This window comes from Littorina saxatilis, linkage group LG1, assembly GCF_037325665.1.
Source record: "Littorina saxatilis isolate snail1 linkage group LG1, US_GU_Lsax_2.0, whole genome shotgun sequence".
Lineage (NCBI taxonomy): Eukaryota > Metazoa > Mollusca > Gastropoda > Littorinimorpha > Littorinidae > Littorina > Littorina saxatilis.
The window spans coordinates 30,747,047-30,764,978 of record NC_090245.1 but is presented as its reverse complement, the minus strand read 5'-3'; the positions used below and the strand labels follow the sequence as shown (position 1 = coordinate 30,764,978).

The window sequence follows — 17,932 nt, the reverse complement described above, 5'->3', positions numbered from 1 at the left end:
ACGTTACAGGAAGCGACTGAAGCTAACAGTCTGAGCCGATATATCCGCACCTGGTCAGATAAAGCCATATGTGTGGGAGACAATGAGTTAACAAAAACGAAATATTTTAAAATTAAAGTGAAAGAACGAGATGTGCAACAGGCACAAACAAACTCAGGATGATTTATCTCTGGAAGCTGCTACCAAGAAATCAGCAGTTAGCAAAATGTTAACTTTAATTGATTTAAACAATTGTTTTATGCAGAGTGACACCGACGTAAAGGCAGACATTTCGACATCCAGACATACACACACACACACACACACACACACACACACACACACACACACATTACACGGACGCACCGGCGCACGCAAACAAGTATACATTGTACGTCGTTGTACATTGTATACATTGTACATTGTGTGTTTAATAACACAATTGTTCAACTAAATTTATTTAAGGTTTCGATGCTTATCTTACCAGGTTGATGTCGATCAGCTTCTCCCACATATCATCCCCCTCGCCTCCGATGCCGGCATTGTTGACGACCACGTGCAGTCCTCCCAGCCACGACTTGGCCATGTCGAATGACTCTGTCAAATAAACAACAACACTTTATGTCAATATGCGTTGATATCAAGAGCCATGTCAAGATATACACACTGTATGCATACGCGGACGTGAAAGTAGATGTACAGGTACATATGCACCAGGAATACGCACACAGACCTACACACACAGATTGATAAACAAGTACACCCACACGCACGCACGCAGGCACATGCTACCTCTGTCTCTGTCTCTTTATCTACTCTCCCTCTCTTTCCATAACCCCTATGTCTGTCTGTCTGTCTGTCTGTCTGTCTGTCTGTCTGTCTGTCTGTCTGTCTGTCTCTCTCTCTCTCTCTCTCTCTCTCTCTCTCTCTCTCTCTCTCTCTCTCTCCTCTCCCTCTCTTTCCATAACCCTTCTGTCTGTCTGTCTGTCTGTCTTTTTGTCTCTCTCTCTCACTCTCTCTACTCTCTCTCTCTCTATGTCTGTCTGTCCTTTCTCTCTCTCTCTACTCTCCCTCCCCCTCTCTCTCTCTCTCTCTCTCTCTCTCTCTAGGGACAGGTTGTAAGATTAGGCTTTGCCTAAAACCTCTATCCTTTGGTAATAAAGTTCAGTTTCAGTTTCAGTTTCAGTTTCTCTCTCTCCCTCTCTCTCTCTCTCCCTCTCTCTCTCTCTCTCTCTCTCTCTCTCTCTCTCTCTCTCTCTCTCTCTCTCTCTCTCTCTTTCCATAACCCTTCTGTATGTATCTCTGTCTCTGTCTCTGTCTCTGTCTCTGTCTCTGTCTCTCTCTCTCTCTCTCTCTCTCTCTCTCTCTCTCTCTCTCTCTCTCTCTCTCTCTCTTTCGTTATTGTAATTACGTGGAAACAATATTTTCAGCACCAATATTCTACAGCACCAACTAGACTGTTTCACGAAAAGTTCAAACCTCCTTATGTTTGTCTCTTTGAGCTTTCGTTTACTGAACCAGCTCAACACACAAGAGCACATGGACCTTTCATCGGTCACGCTTGAAAATAAATGAAAAATGCAAGGGGGAAAACAAACTACACTGGTCAGCAACTTCAACTGTCAGAAAGAGACTTTGCTAACGAGGTTTCCGTTCGGTCACAGGTAGATAATGAGCAACAGGGGTTGTGTTCCCGCCAGTCAGTTGGATTAATTGAACGATCCAACGGTTGCTGGAAAACTCATTTTGTTAGAATAAGACTAAGAGGAGAATGGAGAGGAGAGAGGGGGGGGGGGGGGTGGAATTTCTCATGGATCGACGTGCGGTTGTTTTGCAAAGAAGAATTGTATTCGTAGCTTTTCTATTCACAGTGCTGAACTCGTAGTTAATGATAGAATCGGTCAATGTGTTTTCAAAGTCAGAGGTATTTAAGAAACAAAACAACAAGCAAACAAATAATGCTTGAAACCGGGGTGAGGGAAACAAATATTCATTATCTAACTTTACTGATATTCACATTGACTGACTGACTGACCAGCCTTTTGACTGTATGTCTGGGTGACAGAATGACTGACATGTATCTGTTCATCATCGGGTATAGTGAATATTTGTTTGTAAGCAATTTGCTTCACTCAATCAATGTGAATTCACGTTTCGCTGTCCAGTTACACCAATATCGTTCCAAAAACGCAAAAACCATAGTAAATGCTCGGGAACATGAAATAGCAAGCACACTAACAAATAAACAAAGTGGTAAGAGCATATACGTAAGCTAGCTACCTTTCATCTGTGCTGTGGAGGTGACGTCAGCCTTGAAGAACCTGACGTTGTTCTGACCATACGTCTGCTGGAACTCTGTCAGCGTTGTCTTGCCAACCTCTTCGTTGATGTCTGTGAAGAACACCTGCACACAATGCATAGCAACACATTCCGTTAACATTGTCAGTATATGTTAGAACACACACCAATACTTTAAGCGTTGCCTTGCCAACCTCTTCGTTGATGTCTGTAAAGAACACCTGCACACAAAGCATAGCAACACATTCCGTCACCATGGCCAATGTCTGTTAGAACACCTGCACACAAAGCATAGCAACACATTCCGTCACCATGGCCAATGTCTGTTAAAACACACACGAACACTTCGAGCGTTGACTTGCCAACCTCTTCGTTGATGTGAAGAAATCCTGCACACAAAGCATAGCAACACATTCCGTCACCATGGCCAATGTCTGTTAGAACACCTGCACACAAAGCATAGCAACACATTCCGTCACCATGGCCAATGTCTGTTAGAACACACACGAACACTTCGAGCGTTGACTTGCCAACCTCTTCGTTGATGTGAAGAAATCCTGCACACAAAGCATAGCAAAATATTCCTTGACACCGTAAGCGTTGCCTTGCCTTCCCCCTCCTTCGTTGATCTCTGTGAATAGCACCTGATGTACACAAAGCATCTGTCAGTTTATATCCAGTCTGATTATTCAAAATTTGACCACAAAAAATCGTTCTGATTGTTATCGTTTGTTTCTGTTTCTTGATTTGTATTCGTGAGTTCCCAGCATGCCTCCCCCGAAATCAGCGTATGCTGCCTGAATGGCTGGGTAAAAACGGTCTAAACACGTACAAAAAAATCCACTCGTGCTAAAAACATGAGTGAACGTGGGAGTCTAAGCCCATGAACAAAGAAGAAGAAGAAGAAGATTAAACAAATAAGACTTCGCAGAGTCTTCGCAAAGTCAACTTTGGGCTCAATTACGGAAGGCCTTTGGAGAACCAAGGCGGGGAAAGTTTTACACATAATTTGCCCAGAGCCATCACCCCCCCCCCCCCCCCCCCTTCCCTCCAACTCGTTGCTCCTTTCAGGTGTCCGGTGACATTCATTCTCATTGCTCACCTTAATTGCCTTCACTGTTGATCCAACATTAGCAAAACCATTTGTCACTGTGGACAGCTGGTACGTACATGATATGTGGCAAGAGCAAACACAGTTAATTGCAAACAAAAGTGCAATATAATGAGTTCAGCGACATATGTCATGTTACCTGAACGACTAAATATGAAAATGTCGGTGCACATTTGAAATACTAAAATGTGTGGGTAAATTAAGATTAAGGCGACTTTTTTCTGGTACATTGCAAGCGCGCACAGACAGACACAGACGCAGAAACACAGAGAGACACACAGACATACACACAGACGCACAAACACACACACACACACACACACACTCTCTCTCTCTCTCTCTCTCTCTCTCTCTCTCTCTCTTATGAAAAGGGCCCAAGGCCTACTCATTAAAACATTCAGACTTCAGACTTCAGACCTCTCTCTCTCTCTCTCTCTCTCTCTCTCTCTCTCTCTCTCTCTCTCTCTCTCTCTCTCTCTCTCTCTCTCTCTCTCTCTCTCTCTCTCTCTCTCTCTCTCAAAGTTGCTCGTCTGTTAGTACATATGCAAACTAGTCATTGACATGGCAACTATTGTCCAACACACTTGGATTGCAGGAAAGAAGCACGCTAATGCAAACCTGACGGCTACATAATCTTTGTTTTATACCACAGATATAAATATAGCTCTCGGTCCAACAATTGTGTACCTTGGCGATAACTATCGTACTTAATGTCCGAAATGAAGAAACACTAATAGTTCGTAATAGTTTATAAAGAGCTAATTGACAAGGCTGCACTGTTTGCGTTTAATATCAAAGATATACATCATTCGCGATCCAACAATGTGTGTGTTCCGAGATGGTCACTATTGCCTTGTAAACTTGAGCTGCAGTAAAGATCTAAGCGTGGGAGTGTACACGGCGGTATCGCCTCACAGGTCTGTACTTTTGCAGTGTAAAGAAATGCGCTGGTATACCCAGCTTTACTGTCTGTATTTAATACCAGAGTAATAAATCACTCGCTCTCCAACAACTTTTATGAGCATGCCACACTTGTCGCAAGTCGCGAGGGTTCGCTCTGTCACGCCTTGCTGTGTTCATGCCGAGAACTAAATAACAACATTATATATTTCACGCAGCTAGTTTTCGTTGATAATACGTATGTATACGTTTTACTCTTCATCATTGTCCCATGTTGAGCAACATTTCCGTGATATCTTTGAACAAACGAAGTAAGATAAAATAGCGTATTAATGAGAGTGGGGTGACACTTGTACCAGGTTAGAATTTTGTAAGTCATGATTTTTACCCAGCGCACCATAATGACAGAAGCTGTTCTTCCCAAAAATGGCACAACAAACCGTTCGATATGTGTGATACTCCACGTGTTGACATTGTTTGCTCATGTCATTCACATTTCGTATTATCAGCCTCTACACAACTCGAAGGAAAAATAGAAAAGGCACGCATTGTTATAGTACAGCAAACTCTCTCTCTCTCTCTCTCTCTCTCTCTCTCTCTCTCTCTCTGTCTCTCTGCACTGGTTATCTGTGACGTCACCGTTTATTTGCACGTTGTCCCATGTTTTATAGCCCTGTGGTTAAACACTAATTAACTGGGTTCTGTTATTTGATATGCGTTCACACGGAACCGACATACACCATCTGTCTTCTCTATCCAGGCACTACCTGCTGCAATGCATGAATATACACCGCATGTGGCCGTTCATTTGACTTATCGATTTTAAGGAACGTTTTTTTTGTTGCTTTTTCTTACCGAATGATGAAGTTTAGTTGTACGTTAAAGAGACCGGTGCCGTGTGTCTGTACGTGAATGCGTGTTTCACATGTGTGTATGTGTGTGTGTGTGTGTGTGTGTGTGTGTGTGTGTGTGTGTGTGTGTGTGTGTGTGTGTCACTGTGTGTATGTGGGTGTGTTTGTGCGTACGTGAGTGCATGCGTGTGTGTGTGTGTGTGTGTGTGTGTGTGTGTGTGTGTGTGTGTGTGTGTGTGTGTGTGTATGTATGTTATGTATAAATGTGTGTGTGTGTGTGTGTGTACGTGTGTGTGTGTGTGTGTGTGTGTGCGTGCGCGGTGCGTGCGTGTGTGTGTGCGCGTACGTGACTGCATGCGTGTATGTGTGTGGTGTGTGTGTGTGTGTGTGTGTGTGTGTTTGTATGTAATGTATAAATGTGTGTGTGTGTGTGCTGTGTGTGTGTGTGTGTGTGCGTGAGTGTGTGTGTGTGTGTGTGTGTGTGTGTGTGTGTGTGTGTGTGTGTGTGTGTGTGTGTGTGTGTAAAATCGAGGTATGTGACATATGTGCGCTACCCCTCAGACTGACTGACTGACTATTAGGGTTTAACGTCCTCTTAGACCAACTGGTCTATATTGGGACAAGGTATTGGTAATACGCTGAGGATATGGTGTGATACTTTGATTCGAACAAGCCCGCTGTGGCTGTCTTCTTCGACACACCAGCATTGGGTTTGTCTCGTCAAAGTATTGAAATACGATCACGATAATCAGATACGAGAGATGATGCATGCGTGTCTTTGTGTTTTCCAAGCCCTGAGACTTTCGCTGTGAACGTGGGATCTTTTTCGTGCGCATGTGTGCACACGGGGGTGTTCGGACACCGAAGAGAGTCTGCACAAAGTTGACTCCGATAAATAAATCTCTCGCCGAACGTGGGGATCGAACCCACGCTGATAGCGACCAACTGGCTACAAAGCCAGCGCGCTACCAACTGAGCTACGTCCCCGCCCGAACTCCGAGAGTGATGAAAACGCCTACTGTGAGCTTCATACTCGGTAAAGATACAGTCGGGATTTAGTCAGCTTAGATATAAGATTAAAGATCAAATTTGTTCTTGTCTGACAGATAGCATTCATTAAAAGACGACAGCTACGTAATTTAAAAAAAAATAAATAGTCCAGTTAAAAATCAATTTTGCAGGTGTTAAAATGCCAACGGTCCTCAGAAGCGCTAAGCAAACGGCAGAGACGTTTCCAGAAACGTCTCGCGCTAAATCAATGTTATTCCAATTTTAACATTCCGTTGCAAAGTGCGAATGTTATTCTTAGATTACACTAGAGATTAAGAAAATCCCTGTATGTACCGATTTTATTCAGCGCAATGCCAGTGTAGATGCTTCGCTCTCGTGTTACTCGGCTCAGTTTTATAGATTGGTAATCGGGAATGTCACCGACGCAAATGAAGTAAGACATACATGTGTCTTGATCTTCATTTGGAAAAAAAACAACAACAAAAAACACAACATATGTTCTGTATTCTTTCCCCACAGAAGCATGTGCACGCACATGCCATTTTGTGTGTGTGTGTGTGTGTGTGTGTGTGTGTGTGTGTGTGTGTGTGTGTGTGTGTGTGTGTGTGTGTGTGTGTGAGGGTGTGTGTGTGTGTGTGTGTGTGTGTGTGTGTGTGTGTGTGTGTGTGTGTGTGTGTGTGTGCTGTATTTGACTTTAATTTGAACTGTTGTACTTATCTCACATTATCTTGATACAAGAATTTCAACTGTGAAAATACAGAAAAGAGTCGCATTCTTAGCATACATAGCCTGGAGAACAGGTGGAAGTTGTGCTCTGGTTTCAGCAGTGGCAATACTGACACATTTAAATACTGTTCCAAAAGGTCGCGTGTTAAATAAGGACTAAGAACCCCGGTTTAAACTTCACAAAGTAAATATGACTACCATGTTTACTCTGACAAATTTTCACACAAGGTTTGCTTGGCTTTTATTCGGCTTTAGGCCCGTATAGCTCTACTGCAACCAAAGACGACTAACTATTTTCGTAGCTTTGTATATTATAACTACAAACGTTTTTGTGTGTGTGTTCAAGTTGTTGTTATAATTTTCGTTTCGTTTGTATGGCCATGTTGGGTTTGATGCGTGCATGCCTGGTTTTCTCCTGTAGATGGGTGTCGGCACAGAAGGTCTGCCCGCTGTCCTCAGCCAACATGCTCCGTCTTCAGTCATGGCAGCTCAAATTTTTTTATCGAGGTTCTCTCCTCTAGATCCGCCGTGTTTCGCCTAGGGGCTTGCGCTGCCTAGTTGATAGGGTCACCTCGTAGAGGATGTGGTCATAGACCACGCACGATCGGTCTTGGGATAGGGAAACGTTATGCTAGTCCGGAGGGATTACGCCACAATGGTCACCTCGCGAAGACCCAGGGTCCTAGACGAGGGAGGTCCAAGGGGGAGCACCGGAAGGGCTACCCCTCTACCCGCACCTCCAACACAATCCCTTCCCCTGGTAGCTTCATCCCCAAGGAGGAAACAGAGCTACCTGCAACACCCCGTTGTTATACTGATGTAGAATATGGGACAGGTTGTAAGATTAGGCCTTGCCTAAACCCTCATTTTCAGCTTCTCTCTCTCTCTCTCTCTCTCTCTCTCTCTCTCTCTCTCTCTCTCTCTCTCTCTCTCTCTCTCTCTCTCTCTCTCTCTCTCTCTCTCTCTCTCTCTCTCTCTCTCTCTTTTTCAAAATACTTTTGACACACTGTTTTCCCCAGAATTCAAAGGCACAGTCACCTTTGGTATGTATCCATCCCATGCAACGGCCCCTGGAAGGATCTGTGATGGATGACATGATGGTAAATGCGGGAAGGAATGTATCTTTAATTTTGGATTGCTGTTGAAAAAAAGTCCTCCTGTCACGTCGGTAATAATGCAGTTAATGGTGTGTCTTTATCGCACTTCTACTGCTAAAACCTTCCATACAAAATATATGAGTTCAGGCAGAAACTGGCTCCTCCACTTTCCAGTAATCCTTGTGACAGAGTAAACGGTAAAACGCAAATAGCAATTTGGAGATAGCATCGTTTTTGTTTATTGAACAAGTCCTGGCGAATGGCTACTGGGAGAGATAGCTTCTCTTATTCCTGACACTTTTAGTTCTTCTGTATTGCTTGGCATGATGCCTGCCTGACCCGGTTCTCACAGAATTTCATTCCCCCCTTCCCTCCCGAACTCCCACTCTCACCCCCGATCCCCGCATTTTTTTCGGAAGCCGGGGTGTATATCTCATACAAATCCTGGAGTACTTTGGGTGTTCTTACTTCATATGTTTTATTGTTCTTATTTTTGTTTTTTAAGGTTGTTGTCATATGTTGTTTGGTTGTTTTAAGAGCAGATGAACCACATTTGTCCATCCATTGTAATTAATTGTATGGACAATAAATGATCTTATGTCTTATTGTATGTCTTATGTCTACTATTGGGAGACTCTTTGAAAACAATGCAGGTTATTCAGCTTGCTTCGGAGCGGCGGAATGTGGCATCATCCAGTCCCTCTCGAGGGTGTTTACAGAAGACTGCCCAGTTCATCTCAAGAGCTGGTCTTCGAATTAAGTTACAATAATGTTCCGGCGTTTCCTTCAGCATATCCGGCCCGTGGCACATGTCATCAGATCAAAATGCCACCAACTGTCCCGGCGTGGATTATGAACAATTTTGTTTGGTCAGGCCTGACACCTTAATTAGTGGACATAGCCGGAACAGAGTTTAGTTACTGCAATCAACTATAGGCAGAACATGGCTGACCTTTGCGCCCCTTCCGCAACTGCTCAATGCACAACGCTGTCAACGGTACAATACCTTCCAGTGTAAACGATCCGGCTACCCACCTCATAACTGCGCAGGCTTTTTACATCATCAAATAATATCCCTCCATTTGAACAAATATCAAAATTCAAGTTTTGTTCAGACTTAATCGATTTCTATCGTTCTGTTGAATCAATTCATGAAACCGAATTCCAATTCTGCACAGGAAGCAGACAACACATTATTTTTTGGTATGAGTGTAATTCTAGGTATAAGTCTGAGCGGACTCTGAGACAGTACTACGTGGATCTGTTTTCACTGATAAACATGGCACTGAATGGCCTTAGGTTAAAACAATTTAGTCTGGTCAAGGTCTGCCAGTTTAATTTTTTGAAACAGACGGACCACAATTTAGGAGAATTTAGTTTGACGTCCGTGGCTGTAACCAACCAGAGACAGATAAATGGGTGACCTTTACCCCACTAAGCACAAAACCGCTGTGAGATCTATTTTACAGCTCATGCCGTTTATCTACGACGCCCCAGTGTCTACTTCAACACGCTTTATTGCAGAGGGATAACAAACAATCCGCCAGATGCTATCACAAACTTCCTGTAGAAACACGTAGGCTCCAGAAGAAAAAAAAGCATGATTATCAATGTGTGTCCGTTCTGACTGTAATCCGACTTCGAGATCGAGAGAAAGAGAGAGAGAGAGAGAGAGAGAGAGAGAGAGAGAGAGAGAGAGAGAGAGAGAGAGAGAGAGAGAGAGAGAGAGAGAGACAGACAGACAGACAGACAGACAGACAGACAGACAAACAGGTCGACAGACTGACAGACAGTTAGACACACAGATTGAAAAAAACACTCAGAATGACAGACAATTAGAAAAATAGATATACAGAGACACAACGAGAAATTAACTAACATTAACAACTGAACAAAATCTCTTATCGCTGTCCTATGTGTATGTCTCTGCACACCTACATTCCCACTAACCTCACAATCTATTATCTCCCCTTGGTGCATGTTTTCTTCTTTCTGCTCTCCTATGTCTTTTTGACCAAGATTGTTATTTACTCTCTGTCAAAAGATAACAAACCATTCAGCACGATTTGTCAAGACACCTATCATTTCAATTTTCTCCCTCCTCGCTATAAGTGCGTTCACGACCTTTTAGCACGGCCGGGAAACCTCCCCTCTGTGAATGTATTATCTTGTTCTGCTTTCCCCTGCCGTTTCGATTAAGATGTTTATCTATCCTCTGTGAAAAGATAACGAGACATTCTGCATGATTTGCCAAGACACATATCATTTCAATTATCTCCCTCCTCGTAACAATGCATGCAAGCCTTTTTAGCGTCGGGGAACGCTTTTCAACCTGGGGGATGAATGTAAAATGTTACCCCGGCCGGGTCATACCTAAGACTTTAAAATTGGCAATCTAGTGGCTGCTCCGCCTGGCGTCTGGCATTATGGGGTTAGTGCTAGGACTGGTTGGTCCGGTGTCAGAATAATGTGACTGGGTGAGACATGAAGCCTGTGCTGCGACTTCTGTCTTATGTGTGGCGCACGTTATATGTCAAAGCAGCACCGCCCTGATATGGCCCTTCGTGGTCGGCTGGGCGTTAAGCAAACAAACAAACAAACAAACAAATGTAAAATGTTCACCTCTTTGCAAAGAGGGATTCGACAAATTGCTATGCTCACCAAGGGAGTTTATAGAAGCAGGAGGTAATATCACAGCTTGAAATCTTGTACCATCTATAACTTGTCACATGGATCGGATGTTTCTTTCAGCAAAAGTCATGTGTGAAGTGAATCACACATTAATCAAGCGAAACATGGCATAACACCGTCTGTCATTAACGCCCCGTTGCTTTCTGCCCCCCCCCCCCCCCACTCCCCACCAAGCAGCTAGACGATTATGCGTGCGCATCTGCTCAGTTGCTAAGGCGTGTGTGAGTGTGTGTGTGTGTGTGTGTGTGAATGTGTGAGTGAGTGTGTGTGTGAGAGAGAGAGAGAGAGAGAGAGAGAGAGAGAGAGAGAGAGAGAGAGAGAGAGAGAGAGAGAGAGAGAGAGAGAGAGAGAGAGAGAGAGAGAGAGCAGTTGCACAAGTTGATGCATAAACGCAGCCGGACGCATCGTAAATAACTGTGTGGCACCCGACCACTGGTTGGGCAAGTTCTTAAATATGCGTTCGAAACGCGACAGAGCCAAAGTTGACACTGAAAACTCGATTCATAATTATGTACGAGCACAGCAGGTAATGCAACAGGCTGAAGTCCATGTAACTTACGTTTATCAGTGTGGAATATAATATGTAGGATGTTCTGTTACGTCATGCGGAAGCAATTTACATAAACAACGACTGTGTTGAATACCGTGTTGACGTGAAAAATAGTGAGAGGGGAAAAAGTGTGTGTGTACGACGGTGTGTGTATTTGCATTGTTTTTTTCTGCCATGTGTTGATGACTTACACCTGTGTGATAATGACAACGATAAGCATGTCATCACGTTTTCAATTAAATAGAGCGTGCAGGTTTGTAAGGTGTACTGGATACTGATCAGATGGCAGCTACTGAAATTGCGTTTCATTTCAGTTCGTGTGATAGCAAGGGCCGTATCCCGAACCACAAGCTCCTTTCAAACACATGCATGCTGACGCACACCCACACCGGCCACACACACACACACACACACACACACACACACACACACACACACACACACCGCATTCCACATCAAACCGTGACGTCTTTAATCTTACACATACTCAAAACGTGAGTAACAGTATCTGTATCGTCAACATCCCACCCTGTGTCACCCACAGAGTCTCAACCCCCTGACAAAAGAGACTTCAAACATGACCTCAAGTATCTGAGAGGAGAGTATAATAGTCTAAGCCATGAACAAGACATGCCCTTGGAAGATATTCCTTTCTCTATACGGGAGAAACGTGAACCTCAGCCGTGTCACCGTTGAGTGGTTTTGAGGATCTTGCAAATTCTTGGTGAAATGGAGAACGGGTTGCGTAACTTGCTGGGGTAACAACTGACCCAAGTCTGTGTTCACGCAGGGTGTCGATTGCTGCTGACTCTCTCTCTCTCTCTCTCTCTCTCTCTGAGTCTCTCTCTCTCTCTCTCTCTCTCTCTCTCTCTCTCTCTCTCTCTCTCTCTCTCTCTCTCTCTCTCTCTCTCTCTCTCTCTCTCTCTCTCTGAGAAAGGGTGTGTGTGTGTGTGTGTGTGTGTGTGTGTGTGTGTGTATGTGTGTGTGTGTGTGTGTGTGTGTGTGTGTGTGTGTGTCCGCGAACGTGCATGTCATGTGGCGTATCGTGTCCCAAACTTAAAACTGCGCCACTGTTGATGAGTTTGCCAATCGTAACATTACTGATGAAACACATGTCACAGATGTGTCGCACAAAAACATATTTAATAAACCTCAGAGTGTCAGGTAAAACAAGCTGGAAACTCGCAATGACATTTGACATCTGTTCTAACTCGGCTTTGTTATTGTAACCAATGCAAACCGTCATCTATATTTCTCAGCTGACGAATCACACACAAATTTTCAATTATATTTTGACCAATCACACACGTACGCATATTTTCAATCATATTGGCTACGTATGTCTATCATTTTAAGTAGGTCACAGCCCTTGGGCAAAAGAAAATTGTTGTTATGGTATGCTTTGAGATGACCGATCAGCACTGACCCTAAGTGGTCCTGTTTTTCCGTTGCTATCTCTTCACACGGCAGCCGCGTAGATCCTTCCATCGGGATGCACTATCTATTTATTTATATTGAATATTTGTTATGTTGTGATTAAGTTTTTCGAATACATAAAACTGAAATATTCAAAATTCTATTTAATCCCGTCCCTCTACTGCTTGACTAACAACTTTGAAATTGCATCGAGTTAAAAACATTGTCCGAACTGAGGGGGGAAACGTCGAGTTATTGCATGTGCGTTTGTTTCTTTATTCTTTTTTTAACCTGGTCATATGATTTCATAGTTTATCCCTAAATTAAATAGTAATCACGGGGAAGATTGGACGTTCACAATGTTATCTTATGAGGCATGACACACATACGTCAATGTGTTTCTGTGATTTTGGTGCGTATGAAAATTGCAAGCTGTTTAAGTGTGCATAGCTGTTCAAAATAAATAATACACTGCAGCAACCGCAAAAGGGTTAACAAAGCGAATAATCTCTTTCGCTTTTGGACTAAGCATCATAAGGTTATACATGCACGTGGGTTATACTGAGTCCAACACAGGGTGATGTGTTTATGGTGCCAGGGTATATACGTAGGAAGTAATGGTTGCGCTGATTGTTACAGAATTTCAATGTCATGCATCCAATTGTCTAAAATTTTCATTGTTAAAAATGTGCGTGAAACTTTGTGGCCACACACAAAAAACAAAAACAAAGAGGAGAAAAATAAGAATACATAGGCGGCAACAAAATGACAGAAAGAAAGGAGGAAACACACTCGCATGCACCAGGCTTTATTTAGTTAGAACATAAAATAAAGTTATGCTTCATAAGGTTGTTGGATTCGGTGTGATTTGTTTGAAAATCTATACACAGGACCAAACGCCACATTTATACACCTGTTCAATAAAATAAATGTAATCTGTAATAACCTTGAATAAAATAACGCTGATAAATACAAGAATCCACTCTGTGGTTTTCAAAGTCCGTTTGTGATTATTTGCAAGGAGTTTTCTACCAATTAATTAAACGGACTTTCTTCAGAAAGTGATTATTAAAGGCACAGTAAGCCTCCCGTAAACCATCACAGATACTGTTGGGCTTTTACACACAGTACACACACCCTTTCATTTAAACACTCACCGATTGAGAACATCCTAGGTGCCCGGCTCCGTAAAGAGCGAGCATATTTCAAAGAATTTTTTTTGCGTGGTTTATCTTACCCCTGAGCCATCGTGAACCCGTGTGATCCAGTTTCCCTTTTTCATAATGTTGTCGTCAGTTTGTAATTTGCTGTGAGCTTATCTGCAATAGCACGTTATTATGTACCTCTGACTATGCACGAAACAATCGGCTGTGGTTCACAAGAACTCTAGCGATGGCTTTTGACTGTTCAGAGGAACTGGCGATAGGCATAAACCGTCGTCTGCTACGAGAACCACGACCTTGCGTGACCCTGCTTTCGGGCTTTTCTTTTTTCAAACTTTCAAAACTTTGAATTATACTGATCTTGTCTTGATGAAAAAAGAATTCTTTTATGATTTAAGAATGTTTGTGTAACAAGCTGTCAATTTATTATTTAGATTTTAAAAGTTAGGTCTAGCGCCAAAACGCACCACGGTCCGATTGTGTGAGGAGACAATCCGCAAAATTAATTCTTTGAATATAGCTCGCTCTTTACGAAGGGCACCTAGAATGTTCCCGTTCGGTGAGCGTTCAAATGGAAGGGTGTTTGTACTGTGTGTAAAAGCCTGACAGTATCTGTGATGGTTTACGGGAGGCTTACTGTGCCTTTAACATAACATATGTGACTGTAATATTTTAGCGAACTCTCAATGCACCACTCTCAAACATACTTCGTAAGAACCTGTGGTCAACCATGCACACACGTGTAAAAGAAAGTTAAATACAATGTGTTGTTTTTATTCAGAGGGTGTGTTCTGAAGGGTTCTCTATCCAACAGTGATACTGGTGACAATGTCAGTAGCGCAGGCCTTAATTCACATAATTATACATGTCTTAAAACCGAACAAATGTTTCATTGCATATTAGTATGCATGTAGTATAAGTATACAAAACAACCGCATATACATTCAACTGCATGCATTGTAATGCACTGCAAGACCCAGTTCGTAAATGTTCTGTAAGGTACCGATATTTATGACAATTGTCTCGCTGTCCGGGCTGACAATATAGACGTGTGATCTACAAGAAGAAGAAGGAATATGACAATCTAAAATACCTTGGTCTAAATACATGATTGTCGTGAAAAGGAACGCATATTTTACTGCCCTGTCATGCATACGATGCAGTGAGCATAATTTTTATGTGCAGTGCAGTACCAGTCACTATGAAAGTGTAAATAGCGTTTGCTGACACATACATACATTGTACTAAACGCAGGTTCACCTCCACCGAAATGCCTTACACCTACCAACAAGAAGGGCAAAGCCCACACGACTCACATGCTGAACAGACCTTGATCTTTCTTTCAGAATACAACTGAGAAAAACAATATTTATTCAGTAAAGAAAATAATTACAGAAAACTAATGCCATTGTGAGTTGCACATTCAGTAATTGCATCCAAGTTATGGTGCATACTGTGTCAAAAGGTTCTCCATCCTAAAATGCTAATCGCTGGTCATTAGGGGATCGAGTCGAACAAGGAACGTCAGTTCTCCGACTTCTCTCTAGTCTGGCGCCTGTTTTCTCTTTTTTGACAAATATCAGTTTAACTCAAACTGACCTGGAACTTGAAAATATGTAACCTAATGTGAGTTATTATGAAAATATAATGTATTTCCCTCACACATATGTAGTTTTGGAAGAGTTATTTTCAATAGTTCAAGGTCAAGGTCACTTCAAAATATATACATTTCAACTTTGAAGGACCCTGTGGCCTTGACCTTGAAGTGAGGTCAAGTTGCCAAACATGTTTCTGAAGATCTAATGTATTTCCCTCACACATATGTAGTTTTGGAAGAGTTATTTTCAATAGTTCAAGGTCAAGGTCACTTCAAAATATATACATTTCAACTTTGAAGGACCCTGTGACCTTGACCTTGAAGTGAGGTCAAGTTGCCAAACATGTTTCTGAAGATCTTGTAACCATACACCATCAGGCCACAATTGGTGTTGATAGACTTAATAGTGTCCAAGAAATATACAATGTTAAAGGTTTCACAGACGGACGGGGGGGACGGACGCCCGGAAGGACAGGCGGACGATGTCGGTGAGTATATAGACTCACTTTTGTAAGTATAATGTATTTCCCTCACACATATGTAAATTTGGAAGAGTTACCTTCCATAGTTCAAGGTCAATTCAAACTATGTATACAATCCAACTTTAAAGGACCCTTGCGACCTTGACCTTGAAGCAAGGTCAACCAAACTGGTGTCCAAAGATAGGGCTTACATTGCCCTGTATAGCATACATAGCTAAGGTTGCCATTCTCGATAACTTCAGAAAAAAATGCGAAAATGTGAAAAATGGTCGTTTTTAAGACAACAATTACGGCCCCTGTGACCTTGAACTTGAAGTGAGGTCAAGTTGCCGCACATGTTTTTTGAGATCTTGTAACCATACACCATCAGGCTACATCAGGTGTTGATAGACTTAATAGTGTCCAAGAAATATCCAACGTTAAAGTTTTCCGGACGGACGGACGGACGACTCGGGTGAGTACATAGACTCACTTTTGCTTCGCATGTGAGTCAAAAACGTCACATTTCTTTACAGGAATGATTATTTTGACAGCAGAAGAAGTGTTGGCCAACGTACATGCCTGTTTTGAAAAGGAACAAACTATCACTTCTTCGTAATGCTGTACAATTCCTTATGATTGAATGTTTCTGTGCAGGAATGTTCCTTGTACCAGTGTAAATAGTGATGGACTTCAGACCTACTCAGTACTGAAACTGAACCAAAATTGTACTGCACTGTCCTGCAGTGCAATCCCGGGAATGAGTACATGTTCCGTGCAACGCCGATCAATCTAGCAGTGCAAATAGTGTGGCCTACACAAGGGTTCCCCTGAAACAAGAACGCATGTCCAACTGCACCAAAGTGCATTTCAAATCCAAAAACGTCAATTTTCTCTGCAATACTTATCAATTTGACAGTGCAAATAATGTTGGCTAAAATATATGCCTGTCTTGAAACCGAAGCCATCTTTTCACTGCATTGTAATGCATTACTAGCCCCTCTCAGTGACGTGTGTCGACGAAAGTTTGTTCAGCTCAAGGGGTTCCAAGGGCCTTTTAGAGGCAGCGAAGAAGAAATACTGAGGGGCAGAAAAAGGGACAGTGAGTTATGGCCTTGAAGGATTGAGCAACACACTGTGTTGACACGTTACACTAGTTTTCGCACTCAGATTTGTTGTTTGTGTTTTTCTGGTACCACAAACTTGATACCCAGCTTCCAGTTTTGCTGCTTGGTTACGAAATACAACGCTACAAGCCAGATTTCCTACCAACAAAAAAAGAAAAGAAAAGACTGACCCGACTGAGTTTGTTTTGCTGACGTTCTCACTCTGATTTTAGTATTTGGGGAGAGTAATGGAGTAACAAGGTGGTGGTCACGATAACCGGTAAACCCGAAGTGATCGTTTTGTACACTCGCGGCTTGAATTGATCTGATTCAGATTCAGATTGCGTTGAAACAAAAAACCGGTGTACCACGTAAATATCTTGTAGTAACCTGACGGTTCAGAATAGAACGGTCTGTACTCAGCGTGCACTCCATTACTGTAACGCTGCCATACAATCCATTGCTTGAAGCACATACACCGCGCTGTCTACCTCTGTTGCTAAGGCCTAAAAAAAAATAGGTGTGGTTACGGTAACCCGACCTACCCTATTTTTAGGGGCCGACCCTATAACTTTTTATTACATTTGTAAAAAAACAAACCACAAAAACCAAGAAAACGAGTGCAGAAAACGCAATGAAAGCGAAAGCGCCCGAGTCGCACACTTATTTCCCTGTCAAGTAGGTTTAATTTGTACACATTAGAAAAAAAAGTTAAAAAAAAAAGTGATTGCCTACCTTCCTACCCTATTTTTTTGGCTATGTTACCGTAACCACACCTATTATTTTTTTTTGGCCTAAGTTCCTTGTTCCATTCTTAAGTGGAGGGATGATCTTCACTCATGTAAAAGCCTCCTGAGATAATAAGCAAAACTTTTTTCACGAGAAGGGCGTGCCTTTAATGCCTAAAAACGACTGTTCTGCACTGCATGAATCATTAGCATTCATTGACCATAAACATGACGGTACATCTGAGTT

The 17,932-nt window shown here is 42.5% G+C and overlaps 1 protein-coding gene across 3 annotated transcripts in view; it reads right to left on the bottom strand.

Annotated features, from left to right (window-relative positions):
- LOC138966864 (15-hydroxyprostaglandin dehydrogenase [NAD(+)]-like) overlaps positions 1-17,932 on the bottom strand; it is a 466,254-nt gene that overhangs the window by 431,658 nt on the left and 16,664 nt on the right. For 2 of the 3 annotated variants that reach the window (XR_011455783.1, XM_070339240.1), the window contains exons 3-4: positions 2,260-2,383; positions 464-576 (exon numbers count right to left, since the gene is read on the bottom strand). Coding sequence is in view for 2 of the 3 variants with exons in the window: in XM_070339240.1 (XP_070195341.1) it covers positions 464-576; positions 2,260-2,383 (237 nt within the window). In the remaining variant the exon portion in view is untranslated. Of the gene's footprint in view, positions 1-463; positions 577-2,259; positions 2,384-2,471; positions 2,499-17,932 lie in introns of all 3 variants that reach the window. The other variant, XM_070339251.1, reaches the window with a different exon arrangement.